This window comes from Mustela lutreola, chromosome 9 (genome assembly GCF_030435805.1).
Source record: "Mustela lutreola isolate mMusLut2 chromosome 9, mMusLut2.pri, whole genome shotgun sequence".
NCBI lineage: Eukaryota > Metazoa > Chordata > Mammalia > Carnivora > Mustelidae > Mustela > Mustela lutreola.
In genome coordinates this window covers 27,530,932-27,545,686 of record NC_081298.1, presented here as the reverse complement: position 1 = coordinate 27,545,686, position 14,755 = coordinate 27,530,932, and the positions used below count along the sequence as shown (strand labels likewise).

The following is a 14,755-nucleotide window of genomic DNA, read 5'->3' as shown; positions in this document are numbered from 1 at the left end:
CAGGGTGGCTCATTAAGGGATAGGAAAGCAGAGATGTGGCTTGGCAAGGGGCATGGGGCAAGCCTGGCACAAGCAGCCTGCTCTGAAATGGGTCTGCCCCGCTACCCGGCCAGAGGGCCAGGCAGAGACAACACAGGGCAAAGACTTCATGCTTCAACCCTGAGCACTAGAATCCTCTGGAGGTGGGGTTCACCATCCATCCCGCACCCGGCACTGTCCCGGCACCACGCCCACGTTCGGGTGCAGACAAACCCGGCGCCTCCCCTTCCTGCCTCGCTGACCTTGGCACAGTCCCCAGCTCTGGCTACTTGGGAAAGCCTTCCAGTGAGTGATAAGAGGAGCTGGGTTGCCCCTTCCAAATATTACCCAATATTACCCCGGCGTCTCATCCATCGTCAGGCCTCCAGGGCAAGGTACTGTCTGGGAGCTCTGTCTAGCTCTGCTACCTCCAGGGATTGGCCTTTGAGCCCCAGTTGGCTCATCTGTGTAATGAGGAGTGGTAACAAGACCAACCTCCTTGCTTCTTAAAATGAGGTCAGGGACCAATATCATCAGCATCCCCGGGCAGCTTTGTAGAGAAACAGCAGCTCAGACCTCACCCCAGACCTTTAGTGTCAAAATCTACCTTTGAACCCAAGACCCCAGGGTACTCTGTGTTAACACTACTGTTGGGAAGCCCTGGCTGAGCCCACAGAGTGGTTTTTGTTTTGTTTTGTTTTTAAATTTTATTTATTTATATGGCAGAGAGAGAAAGATCACAAGTAGGCAGAGAGGCAGGCAGAGAGAGAAGGGGAAGCAGGCTCCCTGCTGAGGAGAGAGCCTAATTCGGGCCTCCATCCCAGGACCCCGAGATCATGACCTGAGCCGAAGGCAAAGGCTTAACCCACTGAGCTACCCAGGCGCCCCAGTTGCAGAGTGGTTTTTGAAGATCGCCTGAGCTCAGACATCTATGACACCAGGCACAGCACCAGAAGCTTTCAACCAAGCCCCTAATTGAGAGGAGGTAGTGCCTCAGATTTTAAGCAGCAGCACCGGGTGATTCTATGTGGATTGAAATCTGAGGAAAGAACAGATGTGGGTGTGAACCCTGACTCCCCACCGCACTCCATCCCGCCTTCTCTCCCAGGGTCTGGAAAGGATTCCTTCTGGATTCCAAGCAGCGGCTGGGGTGGGGCAGGACGTTTCCCAGCCTCCCAAAGCCCTGGTGGGGGCAACAAGAAAATCCCCCAGAGAGAGTTTGGAAGGGACCTGACAGAAGAACGACAGGGACAGGCTCCCTTGGGTGAGGGCACACGTGCTGACTTGCCCCACATCCCGGGGCTGAGCACGGCACAAGAGAAAATGAATGAGATACACCGAAGAGGCAGGCTCAGTCCCCAGACAGCCTGTCCTGGGCAGGCCAACTTCCTGTCTCGGTCAAGGTCAAGTGGGCATGGAAAGAGGCAAGGGCCTTAGCACAGCCCTGGGAACTTAGCAAGGCCATAGTAAGGGGACGGGGGACATGTTATTCAGTGTGGAGGACTGAAGGAGGCATGGGGTACACAGGGACTCGGAAGGCAGTGTCACCTCGACGTGAAGCTTTCAGCTTCTGGAGTCACCCTGCCTGGGTCTGACTGTCCACTACAGCTCCTACTACATGCCTTTGGGCAAGCAGCGGCACTGCCCTGAACCTCCGTTGCCTCGCTTCTGAAGTGGGTGTGACGATAGTACTTAAATGAATTTTGCAACATCTCCACGTGGGATGGTGAGCAGCTCTGGAAAAGGGGGTCTCAAGGAGCAGTATTTGCCAGGATAATCTGGATGAGCAAAAGCAAGGTGAGGACTCGCCTGTGGGGGCCACTGTGGTTTTGCCCTGCCCTGCTGGGGTTCATCCTTCCGTGGCAGAAAAGGAACATCATCAACTTCCTTTGCCCTGTATGAGCCTGGCCCTCCCACCGCAGCGACACTCTCTGAGGCCAAAGTGCAAAGCTATGGAAACTTGAAGGAGAAAACCCCAAACTGCACTCCGGCCCTCGAGGGAGCACCTTGGGGCGCCTCCCATGCGTCTCACAGAAACCAAATAATAAAATAGTGCCCATTTGTCTGCCACAAGTGGTGCTAAGCACTTTACGTGGATGAGCTCATGTCAACCAGACAAGTGCCTGGGAGCTGGTTGCTGCGGTTGTCCCCATTTTGCCAAAGAGGAGACCGAGGTTCAGAGTAGTGAAGCCTGCTTGTCTAAACTCACCCAGCCAGGAAGTGTTGGTTTGTCAGGCTCCAAAACCAAGACCACCTCAACATTCTGCTGAACGTGAGACCCTCTATGTTCCCTTTCCAGGGTACTGAGAAGAGGCTGGGGGGCTGGAGACCTTTAGCTCTGCACCCCGTGGGAGACTGTAAGCTGGAAGTCATCTCCAGGGCGCCTCCCTTGCTGGGAATGGTGCAATCTGCCCCCCAGGCAGGGATGTGCCGTGGGGCTCCTCTGAGCCAGCTTCCAGGGGCAGCAACTGCCTCCCATATGTGGGGGCCTGAGCGGACAGGCGGGAGCCCAGATGTTGTTTATTTCCTTTGGTCATCGGTGACATGTGTCCCCAACTGCCAGGCAAGGATCAGAAGACGCACTGCCCAGGGCTCTCTGCATGCCCCCCCACCCCCACCACGGTTCTGATCATCCCCAGGGACAGAGCAGGACTCAGGTCAAGGACTGGTCCTCCTCAGGTTGCATGGCCTTGGGGCAAGGGGCAGCCGTCTCTCTCCATCCCCATCCTTGGCACCCCCCAGGGAGGCCTCCAGGACAGCTGTGTTAAATCCTCAGTCAACCATGACACATGATGTTCTCATGCAAGGCACACTTCCCTGGACACACCCCAATTAAGAAGAAACTCCACCCCCCCAAAAAAATGTTGACATCAAAATAAAAAGTTCTGCACCGATTGCCCAAGCAAGCCCCGAATCACAGACCCCCACAGACGCGTGGCAGGTGGCGATGGTAAGAATCCTGAGCCTCTCGTTGGTGTCCGGCCTGCTCAGGTCCTCACAATTGGAAGGTCAGCCAATACGATGCTTGTTTAACAGGTGGGAAAACTGAAGCTCAGAGAGGTTAAGGTACAAGTTCAAGGTCACACAGGCAAGAATAAGGGGTAGAGCTGGGATGTGAACCCACACAGCCCAGTTCTTAACCCTACTCCACTCGAGTGTGGTCCCAGGTTCTACAGCACCAGCAGCTCTTGGGAACCTGTAGGCATTACACTTCCTCAAGGCCGGCCTCACCCCACCGAATCACCAGCCAGCGGAGTTTTAACAAGTCCAAGGTGAATCTGGCGCATGCCCCCATGTTTGAGAACCCCTGCTCCACATTGCCTCCTAACACCAGTGACTGAAGTGGGTGTGAGATGAACGGAGGCTCCAAGATGATAATACAGGGCAGCTGACCTTTGCCCTCAGTGTCAGGGGTCATTAAAGGGGATGGGGGGCAGCCTGGTGAGCCTGTACCCTGTCTGTGAAATTTCAATCAATTATTGCCTTATGGGAATGCAGGCCTAATGTTGGTAGATCCTCTGATTCTTTCCAGAGAGGTCCAAATTCTGGCTTTCTATGTGAAATCTGGGTTTTCTTTATTTTTATTTATTTATTTATTTATTTATTTTTTAATGTTAGCAGTCTATCCAAATGAGGGGTTTTGTTTGTTTCTTTTTTGTTTTTTGTTGTTGGTTTATTTGGTTGTTGGTTTTTTGTTTTTTGTTTTTTGTTTTTTTTTTTTTTAAGTATGGGGCTGCATTTCTCAACGTGGGTATTAAGGATTTTTCAGAGACAGACACAATGTGGGCTGCTGAGGAGGTGAACCTGTCTGGGAGAACATGTAATCTTCAGGGTCTTAGATGTCACCCTGGGCCTTTTGACGCCTTCCAGGAAAGCTCTGCAGGCTGAAAGGGGGTGGGAGGCATGATATTGCAGAGATGACCCCGAAGCCACTCGAAATTCCCAAATAGAAGAAAAATGGAGATTCCTTGCAAACCTCAAGCCATTGACTCTTATTGCAATGAAGTTGCCTGGGGTTGTTCTCAGGCTGTGGGTCACCCTGAGGTTGGGAACCATTGTTGGAAGACCCAGGTCACTCCCTGATCCCAACAGAAAGGATAAACCTGCCCTTCACCCAAGACCAAAGCTGCCTCCTTGTGTCTGCCTGAAGACCATCGCCTCGGACCTTCTGTCCACCAACACCTCTGGCCTCTGTTTGCTCACCTGTGAAAGGGAGGAGGGTCCAAGTGTGGACTGACCAAGTGTGGGCAGGCAAGGAACTTGAACTTAAATTTATAAAGAAGTACCTACTGTGTGCCGGGCACTTGCTGGTTTGTTTGCACACATCTCATATCAAGGCCCATGAGGGGAGGAATTGCTGCGACAGGTTTTTAGATGGGGAAACTGAGGTCCACAGAGATGAGGGTATTTGTCCAAGGTCATTCTATGAATGGTGGAGCCAGGACTGGTATACTGTGGTATACCGTGATAGACACGGTATATCAGGGGCCTGCTTTGTGCTAGGCTCAAAGCCAAGAGTTTTCCAGGAACTGTCTCCTTTAATTACAACAACCCTGCAAGTTAAGCCTTATTACCCCCCCGCTTTTGCACTAGAGTAACTGAGCCCAGAGAGCTAAAGCACTTTGCCCGCGATCACACAGCTCTGCCCCAGAGCTCATAACTATAGAACCCCTCGGAGTGGACGTGACGCAGTGATATTGGTTGGATGCGTGGGTGAATGAATGAATGGATTGCTCAGCCCCGGGCTAACTCATGCTCTCAGAGTTGTTATAAGCCTGCCTCCCTTTGGAAACCGCAAAGCTTGATGTGATCCATTCCACTATCATATTTTTGGGAAAAGACGAAGTGACTCAGATGTCATTCCAAACCCATCCAACTGCTGGAGTGAAACAGGCCCATGTATTTGAGGCCTGGTATTTTGAGTAGGGGAGGATGGTCATGATCATGGGAGACCACTGATATAGAAATCGCGTGGGGTTCCATCTCTTCTGATGTCCCCTGCAAACCCAAGGTATTGCAAGGAGAGCTCTAATGCTTTCCTTTAGAAGTGTGCATCTAAGCTGGGAGAGGCCAGTGATGAAGGCCAGGAGACGGTTGGGGTATACAAGAAGCCCATTGGGGAGCCACAGTAAGCAGGCTGGGGGGCTGGGGCTCCAGGCCCCTTGGCCTGGAGGGAACTGGAACCTGGACTTACATCATGGTAAGAAACTCTGTCTTTTGGGACCCAAAAGGTTTCTAATAGCTTTATTCTGTCTGCATCTGATGTGTTTCTTTCTCTCTTTGATTCTGTATATTAGGAGTCTAGTTGCAAGTGACAGGAAACCTACTGTAGAGTGGCTTGAGAAAAGAAGAGAATTTATGGACCCTCGCAGGGGGGCGTCCAGGTGCACACATAATCTCTTGGCTCTGCTGCTGCCTTGTGGCCTCTATTCTCACCTCCCACCCACCTGCGGGACTCTCTCCCACCCTGCAGTGCCCACCAACCCTGGTCTACATCTTCCCAAATCCAAATAGAGTGGAAAAGAAAATGCACACATGTGCATGCATACACACATGCCTGTCAACCACCCCCCACCCCAAAATCTGAAGACTAGCTCTTGCTGAGACATGTGCCTAGGTTTGAACCAGCCACCAGAGTCAAGGGGACCTGTGATGAAGTGTATCTGGCTGGAGAGTCTCTCCATGAACCTCCAAGTCAGAGAGTGCGGACGGATGGGGTCTCTATGAGCACAGAGGGGGACGACAGATGCTAGTGGCCACAAAAGCTTCTCATACATGGGCATTAGCCTGCCTTCCTGCAAGTGTCCTTAGATCAAGAGCCCAACACAGACCATTGTCTGTTGGCCCAGAGTCAAAATTCCCAAGAAAGATGGTCTTATTTGTTCAGCCAGAAAGAGCAGTCAGTCCCTACTTCAGTCTGTGTGGCATTGACCAAGGGACAGCGTCATGCAATTCAAGCATGGTTTCCACATCTGGTTGTCAGGGAAAGGAGTTCGTGAGCAGGGAAGACCTATCCAAAATGCCTATTACATTTATTTTGGACTTATTATAATGCACATTCCTGGGCCTAAACCAGATGCTTTACGAGCCTCCCTGAGAATTCAAGTTTAAGAACTATCACATTTGGGTCTTTCTAAAGAAGCATTGTACAAATGCTAGTTGTCATCACTTATGATTCATAGAATTATCGTTCAATTCTCTACACCCGTGACCTTGGGGAGGAGAAATAGCATTGCCCTGTCCAACAAGTTGCAGAGATGTGATGAAAAGCAAGAGGCCATCAGAGTTCTAAGTCAGGCGTGCCATTATAGTACAGAGCCCCTAGGGGGCGCCCTAGCCCACCACCAGGACCAAGGACGCCGCAGGACGCAGAGCTAACTTCAAAAACCTGAAAGAAGGGTTGAGTTCTGTCCCATGCCTGCACACCCATGTGTACACACACACACACACACACACACACACACACACACACCATCCGAGGTCACGGAAGGGTCCTTATCAGGTTCTGTCTTCTGCATGTGGAAATGTCACTCTAGAAAAATGCTGTAGCTCTAGTTGCTGTTTGGCTGTCTAAGCTTGAGGAAGTCTCCACCCCTTGTGGCCTCAGAATCCCCGTGCACCTGCAGGGGTCAGACTGAAGAATTCCTAAGTTCTTCCCAGAGACCAGTTAGAAAGAGTTTACTTTGTCTGCATTACGTTCAGTCCCTCCGGTGGGCTTCAGCCCTCCCAGTGACTGTGAGGTCCTCTGACAGCAGGGGCCATGCGCGGGCCATCCCTGCTGCCCCAGGCTCTGCCTGACATGGAGGAGCCTTGAACAAATGCTCCACGAGGGCAGTAGGGGGCTGGCTGCCCAGGTCCCTGCCTCCACTGATGCTGCAGGACCCTGGGGCCCCGTGGTCTCCTCAGCTGCAAAGTGGGCAGAGACACCTGAGTCAGGTGTGAGTCTCTGTCCACGCACTCAGTGTGCAGTGAATGCTATTCTGTTTTTCTGTAACTGAACATAATTTCTACTTGGAACTCCTGTTCTGCCGGGAGGCAGAGATCACCTCAAGCCAAATGAGGGTCCCTTTGCCCTGTGTTGTGGGGCCACATCTCAGGTCCAGTGGGATGACATAGCACTGAGGCACTAAGGAGAGGTACCCTGTTCTCACTGACGTCACCCTGTGCCCACCCGTGAGGCTGAAGACCCCACAGCATCAGTCATTCTCATGCAGTCCTCAGGATCTGATAGAAAGGTCCAATGGCCTAAGCAAGAGGGGTGACACTTTCGCCCCTCTCCTATACAAGTAGACAGCCCTGGGTTAGCATGGCCACACCATGGCCTCTCTGCCAAGTCCCTCTGTCCCCGGCATCTGCCCTGGCTCTGGCTTCCAAGTCCACAATCCCACCCGCAGAGGAAGAAGGGGAGGAGAAAAGAGTCACCCTTCTTTAAAGGTCATTCCTGGAGTGTGGACAGGACACTCCCACTTGAAGCCCATTGGTCACAACTTAGACCCTGCCCCATATACCTCTGCAAAGGAGCCTGGGAAATGTAGTCTTCATTCTTGGAAGACATAACTTTGGCTAAACATAAGGTTCCCTTACTGAGGAGAGAAAGGACCTGGAGGCATAAGTAGCACAGGGCTCGAAGGTGCAGGTCTCTGCTGCTCTCAGAACTTCTGTCACCTCCTGCCCAAGATCTCAGCTGGAGAATGGGCCAGGGCTTGGGGAAGGAAACCGGGAGGGGTAGGAGTAGAAGGTAGTCCTCTTTCCTTACCTATCCCTCCCCAATCCACAGACACAATAGAGACTAAACACTTCTAAATATATTTTTATTGTAAAGTATTTTGAAATTACAGTCAAGAATAAAAAAACACAATGATCATTTGTATACCTGCCGGCCACTTGTTGCAAATCTTCCCATCTTAATATTTGCTTCAGATGTGAAGAAATGAACTATTAGAGATTCAAGAGGAGTCCCTGGCCTTCTTCCTGAATCCCTTTTCTCACCCACATCCTGAATTCAGTGTTTATTAACCCCTTATGTCTTTCACTCTTGATACAAATTTAAGTATCACACATGTCCAAGAATATTGTTCTGCAGGGTTTCAAACTCTACACAAATGGCTTCTTCCTCTGTGATTCATTGTGCAATCTGCGTTTTTGCTGTCCGCCTTGTCTTTGAGAGTATCCATGAGGTCAGCTGCAAACCCTCCCCAGTCACGTATCGTGGGTCATATAAGGGACTGCGCCCTAGTGAGCTTATCTCTTCTTTTGATAGTCAGGTTTTGACACCTGTTTGCTATTAAATGATGTCACAGCGAACATCTTGGCTCATGCTTCTTTGGGCACAGACACAAGGGTTTCTCTGTGCTGGTGGTTTGAGAGCATGGCCACGGGTCAGCAACAGCAGTGTCACCTGGAACCTGTTAGAAATGCCAAGTCTCAGTCCCCCCACCTCCGATCTACTCAGTGGGACACTCAGACACTCGGGGTGGAACCCAGCGCTGTGTGTTGCAACAAGACCTGTAGGAGAGGCTGGGACAAGGGTTTGAAAAGCACAGTTCTTGGCGGGGGGGGGGGGGGGGGGGGGGCACAAGCCAAATTGCTGTGCTCTCAAATTTACTAGATGCTGCTGGACTTTTCTCCAGGGCTTATTTACTCTCCTGTCAGAAGGGAGGGTTTGCCTGTCATTCTTGCCAGCACTCTGTATTATCAGAATTTAAACTGTTTCCCTTGGGATGGGAGGTCTGGGTTCTGTTCGCTTCTCAGCTGATGTTCTCTCTCTGGCCCTGGAGATCCCTCCTATGACACCGCGCACACTCTCTCTCTGCCCTCAGGTCCCTGCGGGGCTACAGCTTTGGAAACACACAAACCTCTACTCTGCTCTTCTGTGGCTGTTTCTCTTCCCAGGGGCATTAGCAAGCCTGCTGGATCAGTCGGGGTTCTCGGGCGTAAGCCACAGCAGTGGGAGATATCAGCAGGTTGTGGGGGGCTCACCAGATCCAGGTAGCTGAGGATCAGGCTTGGAGAAATGACAGGACCCATCCCAGAGTGGGAGGGGGGGAGGCAGAAAAGGCCCAGACTGGTCTGGACAGTGACCCCACATAGCCCCTCACTCTTTTGTCCAGCTCCCAGGACTTGGGGTCATGGGAATGAGTATCTGATTGGTCAATGCCCATCACTGCCAACTTGAAGAAGGGCTGAACTTCCTTGGTTTCTGTTCTGGGGAGGAGGCCCCAGGAATTACCCTTCTCCGGGTCCTCACACAATAGGGAATTCCTCTAAAAGGCAGATGAGGCACGAATAGAAAGGGGAGGGGGGCAGGTAGACCTGGAGAGTCAAGAAGGTCCTATGCTGGGTGGCTGTGGGCTCAAGGGGAGTCAAAGTATGTAACTGGTTTATTAAACAGTCTGACCTTGATGGGGTATAAATGCAGAACAGTTTCACATGTCCCCAGTTGCCCCTAAGAAGCTGCTCGGTCCTTCGCGGACTCTCCCCACCTCCTACCTCCAGTGGTTTCCCTGCTGCCTCTCGCTGAGACATTTGCCAGGAACCACCCTGCTTGGGTGAGGCCACAGCCTCCCCAAAGTCCGGCTACTTCTAAGGGGCTCTCGCCACTGAGAAGCCCTCCAGGCTTGCCGTGAAGGATGCACAGGTTCTTCGGCGGCTGCCTCTTCTCTCAGCTCTGCCCATCTCTCTCCTGGCCTCTTTACTCTGCTCAGAGAGACACAGGAAGGAGAGGGTTGGCAGAGCTGTGACAGAATTGAATGCCCAACAGGGGCATACGAAGCTGGCCACCCCTTGTTGCAGGCACCCCATTTCTGGGAGGGGCACCTTGCCCCTCTTCTCACTTGGTTTCGGGGGTTGGGAACAGAGGGAAAGTCACAGCCCCCCACCCCAGGCTGACAAATCCCAACTCTCTAAGTGGTCAGCTTATCAGGTAACGATCAGGAAAGCAGAGACCCCCTGTGAGCCTTGGAGAGGCTTCCTTTCTAGAGTATTCTCTGCCTCCTTCCCAGCTTTGGGTCCTGGCTGACTCTGGGGCAACAAATTTTCCTTCCCTCAACTCACTACACTTGATGATGCTGGGAGTATTTGATGATGGTGACAGGGAGGAAGGGAGTCTTGTTCAGAAACACAGGAAACGCAGGAGGACGAGGGTGTCCCCCACCCCCACATGCATGCGCACCCCACACACACTAGAGGACAAAGGTCTCCCCTACACCCACCTGCATGCGCACCCTCCACACACTGATAAACACACACTATTCCCATAAAGGCTAAGTTTGCCTGTGAGTTCTAGAAAACTCCACATAATAGTGGTTTAAATGAAACAGAGATTTTTCTCTCCTGTAAGTCTACACGGGCAGCCCAGGGCTGGTATAGCATATTCTACCTTCCTTGGGAACCTGGGCTCTTTTTTCTTATATCTCTATCATTACATGATAGCACTTCATGATCCAACGTAGCTGCATGTGTTCCGGCCATCGTGTTCACATTCCACTCACTAGGAAGGGTGAGGGGATAACAAAGGGCATGCCCCTGCCCTTTAAGGCAGCTTCTTAGAAGTTGCACACATTGCTTTAGCTTATACACTGTTGGCCAGATTGGGGTCACATGACCTAGTTGTCTGGGAAATGTTGTGGTTTGTCCGGGTGGCCATGTGTTCAGTTAATATGCCCCATGAGATGGTCCGTGCTGCTCACGTACATGGTTTGACTATTTCTCTCCCACTTTCCCCCACCTTCCTCCCTGGTCTGGCTGGCAGTGGGCACTGGTCCAGGGGGCAACTGCACAGGCTGTGTCATCTGCTCAGAGGAAAATGGCTGCTCCACCTGCCAGCAGAGGCTCTTCCTGTTCATCCGCCGGGAAGGCATCCGCCAGTACGGCAAATGTGTGCATGACTGTCCCTCTGGCTACTTCGGCGTCCGTGGCCAGGAGGTCAACAGGTGCAAAAGTACGTGGCTTCCCCCTCGTCCTATGCTAGCGCTGGGTTTCTGAGACCTCTGGCCCACACCCCACCTCTCACCCCAACATGACCGCAAGCAAGCAGTGTGTGCCTAAGCCCAGACTCCAAGATACCAGCTTGGTTTCAGGCTGGCTCAGAAGCCCCAAGCAAGACAGCGCCCTAGCAGCTCTCAGCACTATCTATCTACCTCTATCTACCGTAGCTTGCTGTGTGGCCTTGGGCATGTTACTCCCCTTCTCTGTGCCTAGCTCAAAGGGAAAAAGGAGTCCTAACTCCTACTCTGATTTTCACTGTGACCTGGGATAGATCATGCCCATGTTTGAGCTTTGATGGAAATGCAGCAGAAGTCCTCCATCACAGCCCAGACTTGCTATGTGACTCTAGACCAGTCACTTGCCCTCTCTGAGCCTTGGCTCAAATGAGAAAGGGAATCTTGACCTTTCAATCCAAGGAAGCCCGTTACCTTGGCTGTGGCACCTGCCCCCAGTGAGCCTCAGCGCAGACAAGGAAAGGAGCTCTGGAATGCAGTTCCCGCACAGGTCTGGGCTTCAGAGGAGACCGAATCCTGATCCCAGGGCTACAGAGCTTGGGCTGCTCAAAGGCAGAAGGCCCCCTTCTGCGTGGCCACCCTAACCACTGGTGGCCCTGGCTTTCTTGCAGAATGCGGGGCCACGTGTGAAAGCTGCTTCAGCCAGGACTTCTGCATCCAGTGCAAGAGGCGGTTTCTCCTGTACAAGGGGAAGTGTCTGCCCTCCTGCCCGCTGGGCACCACCGCCCAGCCCAGCACTCGGGAGTGCCAGGGTGAGTGGGGGCCTCCTCGCCCCGCCTCCTTCCCTAAGGGGCTGGTGAGGGCTGTCAGGAGACCAGGAAGAACCACAGGAGAATGTCCTCCCAGGGTGCTGGGAGGCCCAATAGGGGACATCAGACACACACACAGGGACCCTTCTATACATTAGAGCCATCCATTATACATTGAGCACCATTATCACGGCCACCATCACTACCAACATCAGATTCGTTGCTATTACCAGGGGAGGCCCCAGAGTTCACAAGAGCACCGATTTTAGAATCAGACAAACCTGGGTTCAAATCCTTTTCACGTCTCCCTTCTGCCCCTCCCTGAAGCCTAATCTCCCCACCCCTACTTCAAGCTTCAGGTTAGGATTCTCCTCATCCAGGAAACCTTCCGGGTCCCCCAGGCCCCCAGGACCCACGCCTCTTCCAGGCTCCGGTGGCTGCCTGTGCTTCCCCCATTATGGCCCAAGCACCCTGCCGTCCCAGCCTGACATTTCTCGGTGGTGAACTCCGGGAGTCAGAGCTGGGTCTGTATTGTGCCCGCTGCCGCTCTGCGCCTAGCAAAGCACGAGGCATAGAATAGGGGCTCTGTCCCTACATGGCAAATGAACACATCAGCATAAGGACCACTGTTCTCAGGTCTGGAGATCTGGTTTCTGGGCCCAAATAGGTCTTAAACACTTGCCATGTTCTGATGCAGATTCCCTTTTGTGTTTCCTTAGCAGGCCCCTTACCTGCTCTAGGCCTTACTGGCCTATTCTGCAAAATAGGGGTATTAACAGCCACCTTGTTTTTTGCCTACCTCTCGGGAACTCTTAATAGAATCAAATGTGAAAAACTATAAGTATGTGTGAGTGTGTGTGTGTGTGTGTGTGTGTGTGTATTTTAAAATTGTTTCCTGCTAAGAAATTTCTTGGCCCGTGACCTCATTTTTCCTCACAATATCACCGAATAGCTTCTGCCTTCCCCAGCCCATCAGAGGCACATGATCAAGGTCAAAGCGATGTCCTGGCCCTAAGGGCCTCCCAGCAGACCTTCTGGCCTCTTGGCCTACCTGTCCTCCCAGCCTCCCCCCTGCCTCCCCACCAGCTGCCCTCCCTCCCTCGCGTTTGCCAGGCCCCCCAGACTGCATACACCTGCCTGTATCCTTCCTTCTGCTCCACTGGATCACCTCCTCTCCCTCTAGCTCCTCAGTAACCTCCTCCGGGAAGCCCTCCCCTCTAAAGCCCACTGTCACTTCCACTTCTGGCCCAGGTGTGCTTTAGTATGGCGCCCATCCCAGGCCCTCATAAATAGATAGTCAAGTGTCTCCCCTCTGCTCCTGGTGAGAGCTGTTGTCTTCAGGGACCTGGACCGCCCCGACTTTGCCCCTGGATCTCCCTGCCAGCTGATCCAAATTGTCTGTCTGTGTCTCCACCCAACAGAAGAATGTGAGCTGGGCCCTTGGGGGAGCTGGGGCCCCTGTTTGCACAACGGGAAGGCATGCGGCTCGGCCTGGGGTCTGGAGACCCGCGTGCGGGAGGCCGGCCGGGCCGGACGGGAGGAGGCAGCAACCTGCCAGGTGCTCTCCGAGTCAAGGAAATGTCCCATCCAGAGGCCATGCCCAGCAGGTAAGCACCGGGCCGAATTCGGGGCTGCAGCAGGCAGGCCCCCCCCCCCCGGGGAACCCTGGGGGGCTGGGGACATTGCCTGCCCAAATAGCACCCATAGGGCAACCGGAAAGTCCAAGATTAGCCATACCTTCCTGTGGGTTAAGTCCTGCCCTCCCTGGTATCCTTTCAAAGGCAGGTGGGATCAGTCCCAACTCCCGGAGAGATACGTGCCTGCCTTCATCAGGACTTCTCTGCCCTTGCAGAATGACCACCTCCCTTTTAATAGCAAGGATTTCAGAACGCCCTCTTTATGACTCCAAAGTTCATGGATAATGTGATCTCCTTGCACGGGTCATTAAAAAAAAAAAAAAAAAAAAAATCAGTTGATGCCCTGTCATATAGAAGAGAAATAAAAGAAATTCTCCCACGTGGTCACACTTGGGCTCAACACAACTTGCGAACACCTAGAGGAGTCAGGGCAAACGTCAGAGCTCCCGTCCGGGCACTGAGATGCGACTTCCCAAGAGGGGACCAGCTCTTAGTAAAGCCCAAGTAAGCTCTCTGATCTCTAAACGGGCCCCACGCCGCCGGCAGCCTCGGGCCATTCAAGCAACGCGCGAGTGTTCAAAAGCAAGTGGATGGAAGGGCTTCCCCGAGCTGGGCCGCGAGGGGCTCAGACACAATGCCCTGTGCTCTCGGTGCAGGGAGGAACCCCAGCCAGAAGAAGGGGCGGAGAGACCGGCGCCCGCGCAAGGACAGGAGGCAGGACCGCACGCTGGACGTGAGGCCCCGCCCACCGGCCTGAGGAGTTCCCGGGGCTTGCCGCCCGTGTCCCCCACCCACCCACCCACCCTCCCGCAGCCTGCAGCCCTCCAACCCCCACACCGCCACCCCCTCCTGCTGCGGCCGCTGGGACCGCATCCTTCTCTCTCCCCACCCTTCCCTTCCTCCCCGCGTCCTGCCTTTCCAGCTCTTCTTCATTTCTGCTCTTCCTTCCGTTTCTCCTCCCTCCTGTCCTTTCCCCTTCTCTTTAATCTCTTCTCTGTCTGCCTTTCTTTTCCTAGTCTCCTGTTTTCTTTCCTGTTCTTCCCTGTGTCCTGCTCTCTCTACTTCTTAAAGAAAGCAGACGTCTTTCTCTAGGCCTTTCCCCTGACCCTGTTGGGACCCCTGTTCGCAGAGAAGGGGTGTCCAAGGGCGGGGCCCAGGCCGCCGTCCAGGTAGGCTGTGCGAGTCCTTAGGGCCCTGCTTCTGCTCCAGAGGAGATCCCAGAACCCAGGGCTGCCAGTGCCCCCTGCTCAGGCCAATCCCTGGAGGCCATCTCCACAGCCCTTGGTCACCGGCTCCTGTGGGAACCCCTAGGAAGAGGCTCTGGGGGCTCCCCATTCCCTGTGTGGACACA

General features: G+C 53.3%; 1 protein-coding gene across 1 annotated transcript in view; it reads left to right on the top strand.

Annotated features, from left to right (window-relative positions):
• RSPO4 (R-spondin 4) overlaps positions 1 to 14,161 on the top strand; it is a 29,431-nt gene extending 15,270 nt beyond the window's left edge. The window contains exons 2-5 of the mRNA XM_059134336.1: positions 10,769 to 10,957; positions 11,630 to 11,770; positions 13,189 to 13,374; positions 14,061 to 14,161. Of these exons, the coding sequence (XP_058990319.1) occupies positions 10,769 to 10,957; positions 11,630 to 11,770; positions 13,189 to 13,374; positions 14,061 to 14,161 (617 nt within the window). The remainder of the gene's footprint in view (positions 1 to 10,768; positions 10,958 to 11,629; positions 11,771 to 13,188; positions 13,375 to 14,060) is intronic.
• The last annotated feature ends 594 nt before the right edge of the window (positions 14,162 to 14,755 follow it).